Source organism: Scardinius erythrophthalmus (genome assembly GCF_964197995.2).
Source record: "Scardinius erythrophthalmus genome assembly, chromosome: 16".
NCBI lineage: Eukaryota > Metazoa > Chordata > Actinopteri > Cypriniformes > Leuciscidae > Scardinius > Scardinius erythrophthalmus.
Genome location: NC_138236.1, coordinates 17,584,090 through 17,602,628, shown reverse-complemented (window position 1 = coordinate 17,602,628; position 18,539 = coordinate 17,584,090). Strand labels below are relative to the sequence as shown.

At 36.5% G+C, this 18,539-nt stretch overlaps 2 protein-coding genes across 2 annotated transcripts; both read left to right on the top strand.

Annotated features, from left to right (window-relative positions):
- Window positions 1–1,790: 1,790 nt before the first annotated feature.
- Window positions 1,791–6,363, top strand: klhl38b (kelch-like family member 38b). The gene is made up of 4 exons (XM_081389817.1): window positions 1,791–2,647; window positions 3,325–4,678; window positions 4,770–4,875; window positions 5,457–6,363. Exons 1-4 carry the CDS (start codon window positions 2,622–2,624, stop codon window positions 5,744–5,746), a joined length of 1,776 nt encoding a protein of 591 aa, XP_081245943.1. The 5' UTR covers window positions 1,791–2,621; the 3' UTR covers window positions 5,747–6,363.
- A 3,220-nt stretch (window positions 6,364–9,583) lies between these two features.
- fbxo32 (F-box protein 32) lies at window positions 9,584–17,171 on the top strand. Its single transcript, XM_081387869.1, has 10 exons — window positions 9,584–9,818; window positions 10,254–10,607; window positions 11,212–11,321; window positions 11,407–11,456; window positions 11,548–11,640; window positions 13,478–13,571; window positions 14,210–14,394; window positions 15,027–15,209; window positions 16,073–16,216; window positions 16,328–17,171. Exons 2-10 carry the CDS (start codon window positions 10,486–10,488, stop codon window positions 16,415–16,417), a joined length of 1,071 nt encoding a protein of 356 aa, XP_081243995.1. The 5' UTR covers window positions 9,584–9,818; window positions 10,254–10,485; the 3' UTR covers window positions 16,418–17,171.
- Window positions 17,172–18,539: the final 1,368 nt, after the last annotated feature.

Below are 18,539 nucleotides of genomic sequence, written 5' to 3'. Positions count from 1 at the left end.
CTTACATTTCTGCATGAGCGAAGCAAACTATGTAATATATCACTGTCATACTGATCTTTTAGAGGTCAGTCTGCAATTCCCAATGGACATATTGCAATTTGCATTGCAACTCTATCAGTGGCACCACCTAATATGATGATATTTTAGAGCAACATGCACAAGCACTTGTTGCATGAATCTACCCTGTGTAATAATCTGTGTGTTACAAAAAAATCCAAATATAGTCCTCAAAAATAATTATTTTGTGCTGAAGAGAGAGGCTCTTGTTTTATGCTGGTCTGTTTTTTAAAATGTCTGTTGTAGCATTTGAGGAGGATCACAAAGGAGTCCATAAAAGGAACCAAAAGATGAAAGTGCTCTTCAAAATGCATCAGGCATTGTGCTTTAATATATCTAAAACCCGTGCTTCTTTCCATTATGACTACTTTTTGCTCTTCTCATATTGCCTGGCAAACAGAATTTCATTTGTAAAGTAGGCGCTGTTTTGGTTAGTGTCAATTATTATAATGTACAAAGGCTTGTGTTCATTGAAAATGCAGGAGTGACATAAACAAAATGCTGCACTTTTACATGTAGATTAATAAAGTTATAAAAGAAGTTATAAAATAATTCATTATATTATTTAAAAATATTTAAATATTTTATATAATTATAATAAAATATAATTTAATTAATTAATATACTTGTGTGTATATATAAGCATATTATAGTATAACAATATAATATATTTATATACAGTGTAATAATAGTAAGGAATAAGCTATAAAATAATGTAAAAAATGTTTACATTATTTTATATAATTTTAATCAAACAATTTAATTAATATATGTGTAATATTATAGTATAACAATATAATTAATATAATATATTTATATACAGTGTGTAGTAATAATAGTGAGGAATACAAATGGCAGAAGTTTTTGGAAAATGTCTAGAGGTCATAACCTTCCATCTCTTGGTGTGACTGTTATTTACCCTTCATTTACTCATGCAGCGATAAGCAGGGTTAATCGGGGAGGATGCTCTCCCTGAGGCACAGGCACTGAATTGAGTGCTTAGCATGAGATAATTAGCAGCTGCACAACAGACTCACAGTAATGTAATGTGGATGCTGTAGAGCAGAGCGGATCTTAGCACTGCTGTGTACCTTTCAAGATATGTAAAGTATCTGCAGGCTTTAAGAGTTCTCCCGACAGGTTGCGTATCAAGATATCTACCAAGAGACTGTTATTTTCATAGAGTGGCTCTGGAGAATTTAAGGTCCCAACATTCTCTGCTACCGAACATCATAGGTATTCGTATGACTTTATTGGTAATATTTTGCCTGTCATCTTTTCAAAGGTAGAAGTTCAAAGGGATTACTCAAGCCATTTCTAGCCTTACAATGGGTAGGGTTGAGCTGAAATGTGTTTACCATGAATATTATAACCTGACATTCTAGTTTCCCCATTTTTCTTCTTCACATCTTTATTTCACTCCCACTGCAGCAAGTTAATTCAATTACAAGGCTTAAGGACATCAAGTTTGAAAATAATCAAAATATCTTTATTATATTGTTAAATGTAGCCTACTTCTACATGTCTGTTTGATTTTTTTTCTCTGCTTGATCAAATGTGGAGACTGTTGTTGCTTGTGTTAACAACATATTATCATAAGGTACATGAGAACATATTTATTTGAAGTTGTTGAACATTTTAGATTACAGCATGTGAAACAGATGACAGCGCAGGTGCAACTATTGCGTAATGCCTCTCAGGTCACAAGAAACCCCAGTACAGGGAACTAACACAAGATGGCGCTGTTTATCTAAAGGCGCGTTTTTTTCTGAAGGCCCACAGTAGTTCATGCAAAGAATCGTATTGTTGAAAAGAGTTATAGATTAAGATTATAAATAATCATTTTATTCGTTTAGTTTTTTGTACATACATTACTTTACATTAAAATAGTTTATTAATGCTTATGCAACTTCATACGCCTACAGTGCAAGGACACTAATGACCAATATGTTCAAACAATAACCCAGTCACTCAGCGCTGTCTAATTTATTCCTGGCTGCGTATGTTTGGCTTCAAAGCTTTCAGCTGTTATATCTCCTCAATCTGAACTTTCATCATCCCAGAGTTTGCGACTGCTGTAGTAACACAGTGCTGGCTTTTGGGGGGATTAGTTTAGAAACGGGGGTCAAGCACACAGCAAACTCTTAGAATAGCTTTTGGTCACAAGTGGTGTTGTTTACAGCCTCGGTAAACATACACACGTTGTGGCGCATGGAGCAATTCAGACACGCGATGCAGACGGTGAAGAAACTTGTTGTGTTATGGAAAAACAGGGGGTGAGGGCGTACCACGATGAGGTGTTAGCGGGACTTGCTCCAGTTCTGACAGAGAAGAGAGATTTCTATTTTTAGGGAGACTGGAATGTACACTGAGGCCTCGAAGGATTTCTGAACAACAAATAACATACCGCGGTCGCCCCAGTCTCTATAAACATCCACCTGCCAAACTCTGAAAGTGAACTTTCAGAATCAGAAGTGAACTGTTTTTTGAAAACAGAGGGACGAGTTTGAGCTCTGCTTGAGTTTTGATGATACATAGGCTATATATTCACAGGACCATCTAGAATGTGCTTCAAATCATCTGAGACAAGGTAAGGCAAGATATGGCTGACACACCAGGTCTCTAAGCAGATGCTTTGACTACAGGCAATAACACCTGTGTTTGTCTATAACTGCATGGCATTTTGGTTAGTTTTTCATGATATGTCAGTCTGCAGGCAAACTGCATTGTTCTAGTTTTGGAAGATTAAGATTAATGTGATTGTCTGATGATGAGCTTGCAAAATTGTTAATTGATGATGGGGAATCATTTCCTTGTTCCTTTGATTTCTTAAAATGTGCAACTGCAGATTTATTTTAAAGAAGTGCACTCTGAATGCTGCACTGTTTCACGGATGCAACTTCAACCTCATGTTCAAGCATGTCATTGAATTAGTCATATTATTTTATTTATTATATAATTATAAATAAACATTTATACACTGTTTATATATACACACACACACATACAAATGTATACTGCAATATTGTAAATACTATTTACATATAAATACTAAATGTGTGTGTGTGTGTGTGTAAATGTGCAAATATAATATCACTTAATGTTCAAAATCACTAGATTTAAAAAATGAAATGGTTATAGGAAATCCATCTGAACTGCTGCCATAAGTTTTTATGTGCATAAGAGAAATGTGTATGTAACCGATATCCTAAGTGAAGAAAATGTCTTATGAATATAAAACTTTTGTCTTTCCCCCCCCCCCCACAGCTTAGATGGTCCAATATCAGATGTCCTGCATTTTAAAGACAAAGACCTGATCTCAACCCTCCTCCTGGAGCTGAACACCTTGAGGAAGGACCACATTTTCACTGATGTTGTTCTTTGCTCTGAGGGCAAAGAGCTCCCATGTCACCGCAATGTTCTGGTGTCCAGCAGCCCCTACTTCTACGCTATGTTCTGCAGCTGCTTCCTGGAGACCCAGAAATCCCGGATAGACCTCCAAGGTGTTCCTTATGACATCCTTGCGAGTATAGTAGAGTATGTATACACAGGGTCCGTCAGCATCACCATGGAGCTGGTTCTCCCTCTGATGCAAGCCGCCTCTATGCTTCAGTACGGAAGGCTTTTTGAGGCCTGCTCGAGCTTCTTGCAGACCCAGCTCAGTCCAGACAACTGCCTGAGCATGATCCGGCTCTCTGAAATCCTGCATTGCCCTAGCTTGCAGGAAAAAGCGAGAGAACTGGCTGTGAAGAGCTTCTCTGATGTGGCAGTCTCCGAGGACTTCTGCGAACTCTCGCTACCCGAGTTGGTGAGCTACTTGGAGGACGACAAACTGTGCGTTGAGGAGGAGCAAGTTTTTGAGACTCTTCTAGCTTGGATCCACCATGACCCGTTCTCCAGACGTAGCACTATCCACGACTTGTTCCGTCGCGTGAGGCTGAGACATGTCCATCCTTCCTATCTCTTCCAGTTTATCGCCAATGACCCTTTAGTCCAGTCATCTTCTTTATGCATAGAGATCATCGAATCCGTTCGCCGCCTTCTTTTTTCTGTCGGCACTCATTGCCCTGGCGATCTTGAGCTCCTTTGGGCAGTGCCACGACGGAAAAACTGCAAGGAGGCGCTTGTAATAGTGGGAGGTCGTAAGGATGGTGAGCGGACGTCTCGTGAGGCGATGCTCTACGACGAGCAGACTCGCTGCTGGCAGTGTCTCGCAAAAATCCCGCTGCGCCTTCACCGGCCCTCTTATGTCTGCATGCACAGCATCCTTTATGTGCTCGGGGGCTTAACCATGACAGCCGGAGGGCAGTGCACAACTAGCAACACTGTGTACACGCTTTCTCTGAAAACAAACCAGTGGAGAGTTGGAGAACCCATGTTGACGCCTCGATACGCCCATCAGAGCTCTACCTACCTGCATTTCATTTTCGTTCTGGGTGGATTGACAGCTGACGGACAGCTGTCAAATTCGGTAGAGCGATACGACACCATGTTCAACCTATGGGAGGCCATGGCCCCCATGCCCACTGCAGTTCTGCACCCAGCTGTAGCCGCACATGACCAGAGAATATACGTGTTCGGAGGGGAAGACGCCATGCAGAAACCAGTTCGAATTATCCAGGTTTGATATTTCAGGCTTCTTGGGATGTTTAGTTGTATAGAGAATAAATTTCAATGATTTTGCAGTGGTAAAAGATGTTTGTTCTTGATAGGTGTACCACATTGGAAGGAATCTTTGGTATAGGATGGAAACCAGGACAGTGAAGAACGTCTGTGCACCAGCTGCTGTGATCGATGATAAAATCTACATTGTAGGCGGTAAGGAGGGTTTTTTTGGTAGTTTTGTGAATATAATGTTCCTGCAAGTTGGTTTTGAGGTCACCATGAAATTAATTTTTGCGGAATATTGAAGATCCCTCTCCTCCAGTAACCTGTCACTCATATGAGATTGCAGCAATTAGCAAATGACAACAATCCAATCAATTTTTGACCAAGTCCCGCCTTACATTTTTTCTTGTTCGAGATGTCGTTTCACTCAGAAATACACTACCATTAAATATTTAAATAATTAAGAGATTTTTGAAAGAAAAAATATTTTTGTATTAAGTATTGGTTGCTTTACTCCAAAAGTAAAGCAGCTGAAAATTCAGCTTTGCCATCACATGAATAAATTACATTTTAAAATATTTAAATAGAAAACAGCTATTTTAAATTGTAAAATATTTCACAACATTACTGTTTGTACTGTATTTTGATCAAATAAATGCAGCATTGGTGAGCATAAGGGACTTGTTAATTATTCAAAACCATTTGACCAGTAGTGCACATCACAATAGGGGAAAAAATATCTCAATTTCCATTTCATGCAACTTTAACTCTCTTTTTTTATTATTTAACAGGCTATACAAGAAGAATGGTGGCATATGATGTTAAAACCAACAGGTTTGAAAAATGTGAAAATATGAGGGCCAGGAAGATGCATCACTCTGCTGCTGTTGTGAATGGAAAGATCTATGTCACGGGGGGGCGCTTCATTAACAGTGACGAGAGTGTGGAAGACTCAGACGGCTTTGACTTCTACGACCCAAAGACAGACTCATGGGTGTCGATGGGAACTTTGCCATTCAAGCTATTTGACCATGGCTCAGTAAATCTGGTCTATCTCTCTGATAAGTTTTTGCCTACATGACTGTATTAATATTGACAATGTAGCTTAGTCATATCATACAAGCTTAAATGTGTCTGTCTTCAACCAAAATTCTTGGAGTGCTGTATTTGACAGTTCATACTGAGAAAAGAGTAAAAATGGAGAGCATATTAAGACAGCAACGCAATGAGACACATTTTTCGAAGCTCTCTGTCGGTGTTGCACGTGTTGCCTTTTGAATGTGTGTGAGGTTATTAGTAAAATAACTATTAAAAGTTATAGAAATATCTGAAATAGCCAAATAGCTGGAAGATATTTCAAATTAAGCTCAGGCCATATAGCAGATGGACGCTTTTAATTTCAAGTGTCTTAGATCACCTGTTTAATGAACAATTAAATCATATTAGTGTTTACTAAAGAATACACATTACCTTTGAACTTGAAGAGTTTCAAATTCTGTATTATTTTGCACTTGACACTGAATAGTTGCACATTGTTTGTTTACATGTGTACTTTTATTTAAACATTCCTTCTTTTTGTAAATTGATTATTTATTCATGTTTTTTCCCCAAAATATTTTACATTCTTTTAAAAATTAATTGAGTGGAACAGTTATACATGCAAAATGATTTTACCATTAAATTCTTCATCAAAACTAATAATGCTTCTTTTGTGTGTTATTTGTAAATTGGCTTATATGGCTGTATAGAATTTAAAGGGATAGTTCACCTAAAAATTTAATAAATAATCCTGTCATCATTTATTTAGCCTGATGTCATTCTAAACATTTTTCAAAATATCTTTCTTTATACAGTATTTAGAAAGAAACTCATACAGAAAGTTTGGAATGACATGAGTAATTGAATTATTATTAAATTAATTTTTTGGGTGAATTGTCCCTTTGATAGTTAAGTAAAAAAAAATCTCTGTCAATAGTTTACTTATATATATATATATATATATATATATATATATATATATATATATATATATATATATATATATAATGTAATATCTATTAAATTTTAAATTAAATGCATATTAAAATCATGTTCTGATGTGACCTATTCATCATCCTACATAGATCATAAGATATGAAACTCATCATATGACATGACACAGAAGGTGTGAGGACGTAAGGCAGCAGATGTGTGAGAGAAATGTGTCTGGGTATATGTGTTATTGCCCTGTCTGTGTCTCACATGTCTTCCTGTCACTCTCAGTTAGACTGTAACAGGTGTCAGCATGCCCAGGCACGAAACTGTGAATTGCAAAGAAGACTATGATGAGCCATTAAGAGACTTGCTACTGTATTATGAATGCTTTGAAATATGGTATAAATTCCCAATACCAATTTCACTTTATCAACACACTCCAACAAACCTTAACATGTTTATACAAGTCCAGTTGATGTCAAGTTTGACGATGTGCTTTTATTAGACACATAATATTGCATTAGGCAATAGTCTGTTGACTCATTGACATTAAGGATGGTAACGTGAACAACAAAGTGTGTTTTTTACGATTACCCAATGCACTGTGAGATCCTTAGTACTGCATGTGCTGTTTGGGGTTTGAATTGATTATATTACATCAAACCTGTTCATATCAGAACATTTCGTGCTGTAGCTTGTTCTTTTAGGTCGGAGATGATGAGATTCAGTCCTTGGGGGCCATAGGTGATCTGATGTTATTTTGGGAAACAAACAAGGGAGAACTTTACACCCCCAGAATCATGTGGCTGTCCCAGGTTGCCGATTTGTTGGTCAAGGATGTAAACTGAAACATGAGGGAATGATGAAATTGGTGTAAGAGCAACAGCAACAGGTGTGTTAGTGAGCAAGCGAGAGCGTATGTGATCATGTGCCACGTCCACCAACATGAACACAAAACAAAAACAGTTCTAGACCGTTCCATTTACTTCATTACATGAACGTTTTACATTTAATGCCTTTTTCTTTACTTGTATTGCTCTTGTTCAACAGACAAATGTTGTGCTTTTCTTAACTTTAAATCATAAAATGGAAATATGATTGTCATCTAGCGTGCAGATGTCTAGGAAATCCCCTTATAGCACTTGTCCCCAAGCTGAGAGCCGAACAGTGAGCATGCATGGCTTGGGAAAAGATATTTTAGGAGAGGAACAAATGTCACGTTGCTGAATGTATTTGCCTCGCAATGGAAGCAAATGCCTTCCTGATGTGCTGTTAAACCTTTGGAATGAAAACCTAATGGAATGGGTCTCGCTCCACAATGTTACTAAAACATTTTTTTTAAAGTTTAGACTAACATACTTTTACTGGATATCTGCCTAAATGACACTATTTTCTTTTAGAACTGCTGTACAGGCGAAATGAACTGTTTGCATCATTGAATCATTTTCCTGTTATCACTGTAAAGCTGCTTTGAAACAATCCGTATTGTATAAATAAAGGTGACTTGACTTGACTTAAACGTTGTGCTTGTTAATGTTTCCTAAATTCCAGTGTGGAGGTCAGATTAAACCATGACTATATATCATCACTAATCATTCTTCTTGATCAAATTATGAATTAATCAAGTTGATAAATTAACAAAAAATACATTTATGATTTATTGTATATGCCACTACAGGGCTCTGTGCACCTTTTGCATCCTTCTCAACTTACCAGACTGGCAAGGGGCAATAGAGAGACCTGCTCTGGAGTCTTCTACTCTACTTTAGACATAGTTTACTGCACCCAGCCAAGTCAGGTTACATTAGCACTGCACTGGTGAGGAGACAAATTGGTTGAGAAATGTTTCCTATAACCTTTATCACAGGCCTGAGTGTGTGTTGAATCTCAAAATTACCATTTAACTATTGCATGGAATGCAATGTTTTGATTACAAGAAAAAAATGTTTGCTCTCTCTTTATGAAAATTCAGCTCGGTTCTGCCTCTAAAACAATAAAATTCCTTATCAATCCATATACACTCTCAGAAAAAAAGGTACAAAAGCTGTCACTGTGGCGGTATCTTTTCAAAAGGTACACCTTTGTACCTAAAGAGTGCATATAAGTCCCTCAAAGGTACATAGTGGTACCAAACGTGTACATATTGGTACCAAATGTGTACATATTAGAACCCTTTTGAAGGGTACTGTCCCAGTGACAGCTTTTGTACCTTTTTTTTTTGAGAGTGTATATGTGTGTGTGTGTGTGTGTGTGTGTGTGTGTACACATCATATACACACACACACACACACACACACACACACACACACACACACACACACACACACATACATATATATATATATATATATATATATATATATTGTATATGTATATATATATATATAATGTATATGTGTGTGTGTGTGTGTGTGTGTGTGTGTGTGTGTGTGTGTGTGTGTGTGTGTGTGTGTGTGTGTGTGTGTGTGTGTACACATCATATACACACACACACACACACACACACACACACACATATACATATATATATATATATATATATATATATATATATATATATATTAATTAGAAGAAAATCCCAGAAAAATGATATGTGATGTTATAGGGTTAAATTCAGGTTGATTGGGACACTTTTTGTCATTGAGATGACTGGGAAAAAGTGTTCAAATCAACCTGAATTTACCCCTAGTCATGGTAAATTACATCTTGGTGTAAAATGAAACCCGCGGGTCTGAATGGCAATTACAATAAAGTGTTAGTTTTTGCATCAAGGAAGTGTAAAACACTGCAAATATACATCTTCTAAAAATCTTTTGGTCTCCACACAACCATTTTCAGCTGATAAGAATTAAACTGTCTGAAAGCAAACAATCAACACAGAGAAACTTTTGTGTGTGACTTAAAGAGATTAAATGATAAAAGGAAGCTGCTAGTTTCTCATTTCCATCAGCTCTCATTACATCATAATGTAGGGCAGCTGGGTCACATTTCTTGCTCAGTATGCAACTCATTACCAAACAAAAGTGAATAGCTATTAATGAAATCAACTTTAAAAAGATTATATTTCCTTATCATGGTGTGAAGTGCGGTTCTCTACCAGTTTCATTTTACGAAATGGTGTTATCTTAATAGGAGGTCATTTGGAATCTGATCATGTTACTAGCAGGTTCAGTAATAAGGTAAAAATATACATGCTTTTTCATAATGGATAACCAGCCTTTGTTTGACCCACTTCTTTACAGTCACTATAGTCTGTATCCTGATTAGGAGGAAATGTCATTCACACACATTAACTAATTATTTTCAAAATCTCACTTTCCTTTCATTTATGAAGCATATGTAAGGGTAGCTATTACAGTTAATGTTGTGATATTACTCATCAGGGAAAATCAAGAAAGAAGTCAGCTTTCTATGTTTAGCTCAAGTCTGGAAGTTTTTTGTTCAGTCGTTTTCTTGTCTGTTTCACAAGATGAACTCAAGAAAATAAGAAATCTCAGGCTCATCACCTAGCCTACTATTAAATTGCATTGACTGAGTATGTCTGATATTTTAATAAGCGCATGAGGAAAGATGATCCAGCAGCGTACTGAATCTGTGATTATGTTTCTGGTGAGGTTTTGCAATATTAAGGAAGATGATAAACAAAGCCACGTGTTGGAGAACGCAGTCCAAACGGGGCGGGACCAGGAACATTTCCGGATTCTCCTCCTGACAATATAAATACAGCTGCGCACTTTTATCATCAGAAGCGCGTTCACAACATTATTTAATATAGCAGCACACACGCGAGAAAATCACTTTAACAACAAGTTTTCTTTCGTTATCGCTGGTTTTCGTATCTTGACAATGCCGTTTCTTGGACAAGACTGGCGGTCTCCTGGTCAAAGCTGGGTAAAAACGGAGGACGGCTGGAAAAAAACGACGAAAGATGAGAACGAGACGAATAACAATGTTTCAGAACGGAAGAGGTCAGTGTTTAATGATTCAACATTTACATTTGAAGTCTTTCATCTGATATTTTCCGTTGTCCACCACTAAGAGCATCATAAAACAAATGGCGTAGTTAACTGCAGACGCAATCTGCGTCAAATTGAAATACAGAGGCATTTATCAAGAATTAAGATTTTTTTTTTGTAATTGTATTTATCTAGCCTATTTTATGACATTTGTATTAATATTGTTTATTCTTAATATTTTATTTGAAAATATACGAAATGTGTGTAAATACATTTTAAAAAGACTAGGCTAATAAAAAATACGTATGTATAAAAATTTAAGTGAAGTTATTGACGGAGATGCGGCACTAATTTCAGCACTGCAGTAAATAGCTGTTGTAAACATAAAATGCCTTTGTGTTTACTCATCATCTGTTGATCACCTTTCTAATAATACAACAACAGGTCATATGCTCGATCTATTTACTGTTACTAAAAGTGTTGCTGTAGGTACAGACAAGAAATGGGTTAGGGCCTACATATTTGCATATTGATAGTGGTCATATGTTGTATAATTCCCCATCATGGTGCTAAACTATGCTAAGCATGTGTGTTGACAACTTCACTTTGCTTTCAGCTACTGCAAGGAAGAACATGACAAGGAGAATTTGATCCTCAGCATTAATTATGACGTGGCTGCAAAGAAGCGAAAGAAGGACTTGCTAAACAACAACACAAAGATTCCTTGTAAGCCTCATCGCCGTATCTTTCTGACAATCGAAATGCAACGAGTCTGTTACTGCAAACATTTAGATTTATTTCTTCATTGCAGATTTTCACAAAGACAAATGGATTTATGTTCACAAAGGAAGCACCAAAGAGGTAAGGCCTGGTAATCGTCTCCTGCAGAGTACGATAGAAGAGGCTTCTGTGTGAATAAGTAGTCAACTAACTCCTCTTTCATCTCCCGCAGCGTCATGGATATTGTACTCTGGGAGAAGCATTTAATCGTTTGGATTTCTGCAGTGCCATCAAAGACACCAGGCGATTCAATTATGTCGTAAGGGTGAGTTTCTGCTCGTCTATTTGTGGCAGGGAGAACCGTAACAATAGCCAGGCTCAGTCTCTGTAGAAGAAAGGGTTAATAAGTCTTGGGCTCTGGGTATCTGCTACTTTCTTCATTCTTATCATAACACACCAGACAAGCGGGCCTCTGGGGCAGTTTCATGGCAAATGCACAGGGACCATGTTTGTGCTTCTGTATACATATCTGTGTGTGCTTGCTGCAACTGTTTCTTGTAATGGAAAAAACAAGAGTGACTTAGCAGCCTTAAATTCAAGTTTAAATGAGCTATTACTACTTTGGTTTAAGGTCACTAATGATTGGACATTCTTCTTGATTTACTTGTTCCAGTGATGAAAGCAAAGGTCATCGGCTAAGAGCAGATAAACACAGGTCGGTGTGACGTTGAGGTCACTGTCACGCAAACAGCTGAGGTTGAGAAAGCTTATGAAACTGGAACGGAAAGTCAAGTGACTTAGGTGGCCATTAACCCCCCTCGCAGGCCCTTCTCTCTATCTGTCGGCATTGTGACCCTGAATTCTGATCCGATCACTTGACTCCACTGTGGTATAGAGTCAGCTATGATGAGCTTAAGGTGCTGGCAAATTGGGTCATGAATCCTTCTGATCACTTCAGAAGACAGGTAAACACAGGATCAGGATCAAGTTGTTTACTGTTTAGTGACTAAGGTCACTAAAAGTCACTTCGTATGTACATAATTTATTTTTCTAGACATTTCCAGGCACTGTTGAGACACCATAGTCAGTGTCAGGTTTATCTTGCAGTTTCTCTTTTGGTTGTCTGACCTTGTGCTGGTGTTGTGTTAGAGCTCAGTTACAGTGATCAGGTTTAGTAGGGATGGAAAAACAAATCTGTAAGGCTACTTATGACAAACAAAGACCACTATAATCTTGTATATGTATATATAATATAATATAATACACTACCATTTAAAACAGAGTTGAGTTAGTAAATTAACTTTTATTCAGTTATACTTTTGTACTTTTATGCATTAAATTGATCAAAAGTGACAGTAAAGACATTTATAATGCTACAAAAGATTTCTATTTCAAATAAATGCCTTCCTTTTGAACTTATTCATCAAAGAATCCTGAAAAATGTATCCCGGTTTCCACAAAAATATTAAGCAGCACAACGGTTTTCGACATTGATAATAATAAGAAATGTTTCTCGAGTAGCAAACCAGCATATTAGAATGATTTCTGCAGGATCATGTGACATTGAAGACTGGAGTGATGATGCTGAAAATAAATGACATTTTAAAATCTATTAAAATAGAAAAATCCCCAAACTTTCATGCTCCAGTCCACATAAAGGCACTTGGAGCATCTTTCATCAGGGGTTCGCTGTAGGGGAGGGAGGAGAATGACAATGTTCACATGTTGCTGGGTCAAGTGTGGGTCAGTGTTGCTCCATGATGTGGATTGTGCTGGCATTACATGCCAGTCATGCCTTTATAGAACACAAATCTGCACTCACTATCTGCTCTTGGCTGTCATAACTTTTGAAAATGAACTTGGTGTTGGAAACCTACTCTTGTCCAATTGATCGCTTGCATATAAGGTGCACAAACAAACGATCACTTTGTTTTAGAGTCCATTTGAAGGAATGGTTACCTGCTTTTGTCTGAACTTCACAACAACAACACTGCTGAAACAGACATTAGCCAGAGTGTGCATGCGTATGGGGAGAGAACGTCCCATTTCTGAGCCCTTTGTTTTTGCCAAGGCTGAAGAGAGTGGAATAAAACAGTCTGTAAGTAATGCTGGAACACACAGCCTCTTAGTCTGACCTCTCAAATTTATGTCCACCATTTCAGCTGCTGGAGCTGATCGCCAAGTCCCAACTGCCTTCGCTGAGTGGAGTGGCACAGAAAAACTACATGAACATTCTGGAAAGGGTTGTGCAGAAAGGTAAGCTTTCTTGTTAACATCTCACGTCTTCACCATCTCATTTGCAAAACTATTAGCCAATGTGAAACATCAACAATGTCTGTTTACATTACATGTTTGCAAAGTCTCTGATTATTTACTCCGAGGCTTGTACCGAAACTCTCTTGTGGTTAATAAGAAAAAAAGATTCTGTCCTAACAGAATAGCTGTTTATTCTGCTGTCTGCAATCTTTTACAACAAAATTAGTTTGGTGGGCTTGGCCAGTGGCTCATAGCTGAATGGAAATTTTATAATTGCCTGTGCTGGAAAAAGCGACAAGCCTCAGATAGCAAACAGGGATCTCAGCTGTATTGTAAACCAAAAGTCATCTCAGCTAAACAAAGGTGCAGGTTGTTATGGGAAACTAAATTGCTCACTTGTAGGCTACGTCATACCCAAACCACTTTATTCATTTACCTGTCACTTTCTTTACTCCTCAGTTTATGATACAAATGCATATGTAATGTCTTAATCGTATCTGTTGTATGTTATGAAAGCATCTTGCATGAACTTAAAGTATCCTGTAACACACGCCAGATCCTGTCAACAGTGTTGGGCCCATGTTGTTGTGCGCCCTTGAACTTTTAGTTACTAACTAAACATTTGCACTCTTTCTCAGTTCTTGATGATCAGCAAAATGTTCGTCCGATTAAAGAACTGCTGCAGACGCTATATGCGTCGTTGTGCAGTCTGGTTCAGGACATGGGCAAGTCTGTCCTAGTGGGAAACATCAACATCTGGGTGCACCGCATGGAGAACATACTACAGTGGCTGCAGCAGCTTGATAACATTCAGATCAACCGGGTGAGTGTAAACGCTCCAGATATATAGCAAAGGAAAGACTTTTTATTTTATTATTATTGCAGTTAAAGGGATAGTTCAACCAAAAATGTCATTTGTTCACCCTCATGTGGTTCCAAACCTGTATGATTTTCATTCTTCAGTGGAACACTTTAGGAGAAATGAAGCAGAATGTTTAAGCCGCTCTTTTCTGTATAATTAAAGTGGATGGGAACCAGGAAAAATGGCAACATAAAAGCACCACAAATATAGTCCATATTACCAATGGACTAAAACTTGAGTGTTCTGAAGCCAAACATTAGCTTTGTTAGTGGAACAACCTGAAATTCCAATAAAATCTTGCTTGACATCTTTGGTTACCATTCACTGTCACTGTATGGAAAAGAGCAGCTTGGACAACTACTATAAATATCTAATTTTGTGTTCCATGGAGAACAGTCATTTTTATGTGCTTTTTTTTCTTTTCTTATATATTCCCATATTTCTTTTTAGAACTTTGAAACTCTAGTTTTTCATCTAATATTTTTATTTCAGCTTTATACCAAAAATGATATTTCATTTCATACATAACATATATTCATTGAGATTGTTCAGATCATGAAGGTAAACAGACTTTCTTCTTCTTATTTGTCCAGCCTACAAACACAGGGATGACATTCCTTGATCTGCCGGCTAGCTTGCAGCTTAACATCATGCACCGTCTTGCAGACGGACGAGATCTGGTTAGCCTGGGTCAAGTATGCCCTGACTTAAGTGTGCTGGCAGAAGATCGGCTGTTGTGGAAGAGACTTTGCCAGTATCACTTTGCAGACAGACAGGTACATGTTTGTCACATGCTTAAAGGATTAGTTTAATTTACTCTCCCTCAAGTCGTTCCAGACTTTCATTCATCTTCAACACACAAATGAAGATATTTTAATGAAGATTTCTGTCCCTCCATTGACAGTCTATGCAACTACCACTTTGACACTTCAAAAAGTTCATAAAGAGATCGTAAAACTAATCCATGTGAATCGAGCGGTTTAGTCCAAATTTTCTGAAGACAGACTCTCGCTTTCTGATGAACAGATTGAATTTAGGCTTTTTTTCCACATATTCATAAACGCACACATTAGATGCGGTAAACGGAAGCTCAAGCATGTTTGCTTAATGTGCAAGAACCAATGAGGTTCATTCTTGCGTTACAAGCGTTTTAGCTTCCGCAACAACCAATGAGATTCAAGCAAGAACTGTTGAGCTTCTGTTTATGATTGCTAATCAAGGTTTATATGTGAATAAAAGCCTAGAATTCAATGTTTATCATATAAAGTGATCGAGTCTCTTCAAAAATGTTGTACTAAACCGCTCTATTCATATTTATTAGCTATACAATCTCTATGAACTTTTTGAAGCGACAAAGTGGTAGTTGCATGGGCTGTCAATGGAGGGATGTAAATCTCATTGAAAATATCTTCATCTGTGTTTCGAAGATGAACAAAATTCTTACGGGCTTGGAACGACATGAGGGTGAGTAAGTATTTAAACAATATTTTTCATTTGAGTGAACTGACCCTTAAAGGACCAGATGAGTCTTGCATATTTATGTGACTGTTTATATCTTAAATCTGCTCATGAATTCCATTACCTGGCATACAGTACAAACACTTTATTTGGTTTAAGTAATTTGATATGTTCTTCACAGATCCGCAAGCGCCTAATGGTGTCAGATAAAGGACTTTTGGAATGGAAAAAGATGTACTTTAAGTTGTGCCGGTGCTACCCTCACAAGGAACAGTACAGTGACACGTTACAGTTCTGTACACATTGCCACATCCTGTTCTGGAAGGTGACTAGACTCATTTGTAGCTTTTAACATTTTATTTGAAAATATCCATTTTTTTTTTTCATTTATGATGCTTTTATGGCAATAACAGATTTGTTTTTCCTGTTCATTTAGGATACAGACCATCCTTGCACTGCCAATAACCCAGAGAGCTGCTGCAAGCCCGTGTCTCCACAGGGTTTCATCAACCTTTTCAGATTCTAAGGGGCGCTGCATTGCTGCCATGTACATAGTGTCAATAGTGCAAAGGATTCCTGGATGACTTGAGGCAGGGGAAAGATGGGGTTGCATTAGAAGCAAGTGTCATAATGTTTATAAGTTTGGTAACCGAATGTACTCAAGAAATATGCAAGATGAGAAACTAAAAAGCTGTGTTGGGGGGAAAATGCACTCCATTTATTTATAAAGGATTTATTTATATTTATTTAGCATGGGTCCTGTTTACTCTAAGAAAAGTTCCATTGAGGATTAGAAAAAGGATATTTAAAATGATCCTACATGCATAAAAAGTTGCCCTTGTGCTGTCAGGATGCCTTGGTTTCTTCTGTGAATGTAATATAGATTTTATTTTTGGCAACACATTTGTTTGAATTTCAGATAGCATATTGGTGCTTTAGCAAGTGCATGAAATGGGAATGTTTACCAAAATGGCCTAAACACTGGTGTGCAATACTTTTTCTAAGTACTTTTTTTCACTTTTATACATTTGATATTTTCAGTGGTTTGCAATTTAAACATGCTTGTTTTTCTAAACAATAAATACATGAGTATGTTGTAAGCTGTTCTAAAGCGTAAACTCATCCAAGGTGCCTTATTCTGAGTGGTCAAAAGCAAATTTAAAATGTTTGTCATTAATTTGCAGATGTTTTTTTTTTTCTGAATAAAACTTCTGAATGATATTTATTCAGATTTATATGGGAATCTCTATAAATAAAATATTTGTACAGATGTACCATAATTCAACAACTCTTGCATGTTTTTTTTTTCAACTGGTTATTTCTCTGTTTATTTTGGTTGTTGGAAGACCAGATATTTGATGTAAAAGTGTATGTATATTTGTGTATATGTATATATACACTGCCGTTCAAAAGTTTTGGATCGGTAAGTTTTTTTATGTTTTTAAAAACATGCTCACCAAGGCTGCATTTATTTGATTAAAAATACAAAAAAAAAAAAATTATTGTAGTAATTTTCTCTTTTAATATATTTTACAGTGCTAGATTTTAAGCATCATTACTCCAGTCTTCAGTGTCACATGATCCTTCAGAAATAATTTTTATATGCAGATTTGATGCTCAAAAAACTTCCATTATTATTATTAATGTTGAAAACCGTTGTGTAAAAGTCGATCCAAAACTTTTGAACGGCAGTGTATACACACATATGCATTTGTTGTTGTTGAATATGTTTGGTGGTGACTGGTTTTGTTAAACTATAGATGTGATCACACAAAGCACCAAATAATTCTTCACTTAAAATGTATCAATATTTTTTTATCAACTTTATTGTTGAATTATACAGTACATTAATATTTTGACATTTAATTCTCATTAAAATATATTGTGCTCTTTTTTATGGGTCATATAAATATCATTAACCAATTTTTGCAGTTTGCTGTGACAAGACATTCCCAACAGTAAACCGCATAATTAACCAATACTATCCATGTATCTCTCCATGGCATAAACATTCAAATAAATACACATAAAAAAAAAAATATATATATATATATATATATATATATATATAGCATTAAAAGACAAACATTTTATTTTCTAAAATTCATTTTATTTCTTGTAAAATTTATCATTCCACATCCTTAAAAAAAACAGGGTTTGGGAAAGGATTAAAAGAACAAATGGCATTTACGATACTTAATTAGTAAATATTATGCATGACTTATTTGCCCTCTTACCAAAGAAAAACAGATGCTTTAAAATGTCATAAATGAGAAAATGTAACATGCACCATTAATAAAGCCAGCATTAAGTCTGTGAAGACTTTCTGGTGTGCCTTAAAGGGTTGGTTCACCCAAAATTGAAAATTCTGTCATTAATTACTCACCCTCATGTTGTTCCTAACCCATAAGCTGTCAATGAGGGGACAGAAAGCTCTCAGATTTCATTAAAAAGATATTCATTTGTTTTCTGAATATGAATGAAAGGGTGAGTATTTAATGACAGAATTTTCATTTTTAGGTGAACAAACCCTTTATTTAACAACAGGCTTAAGTCTGACAGTCAGGCAATATGTTTTAAAGATGTTTCTGTCAAAGCTGAATATATTACATTAAATATTACATTAAATATTAAATACATTAAATATT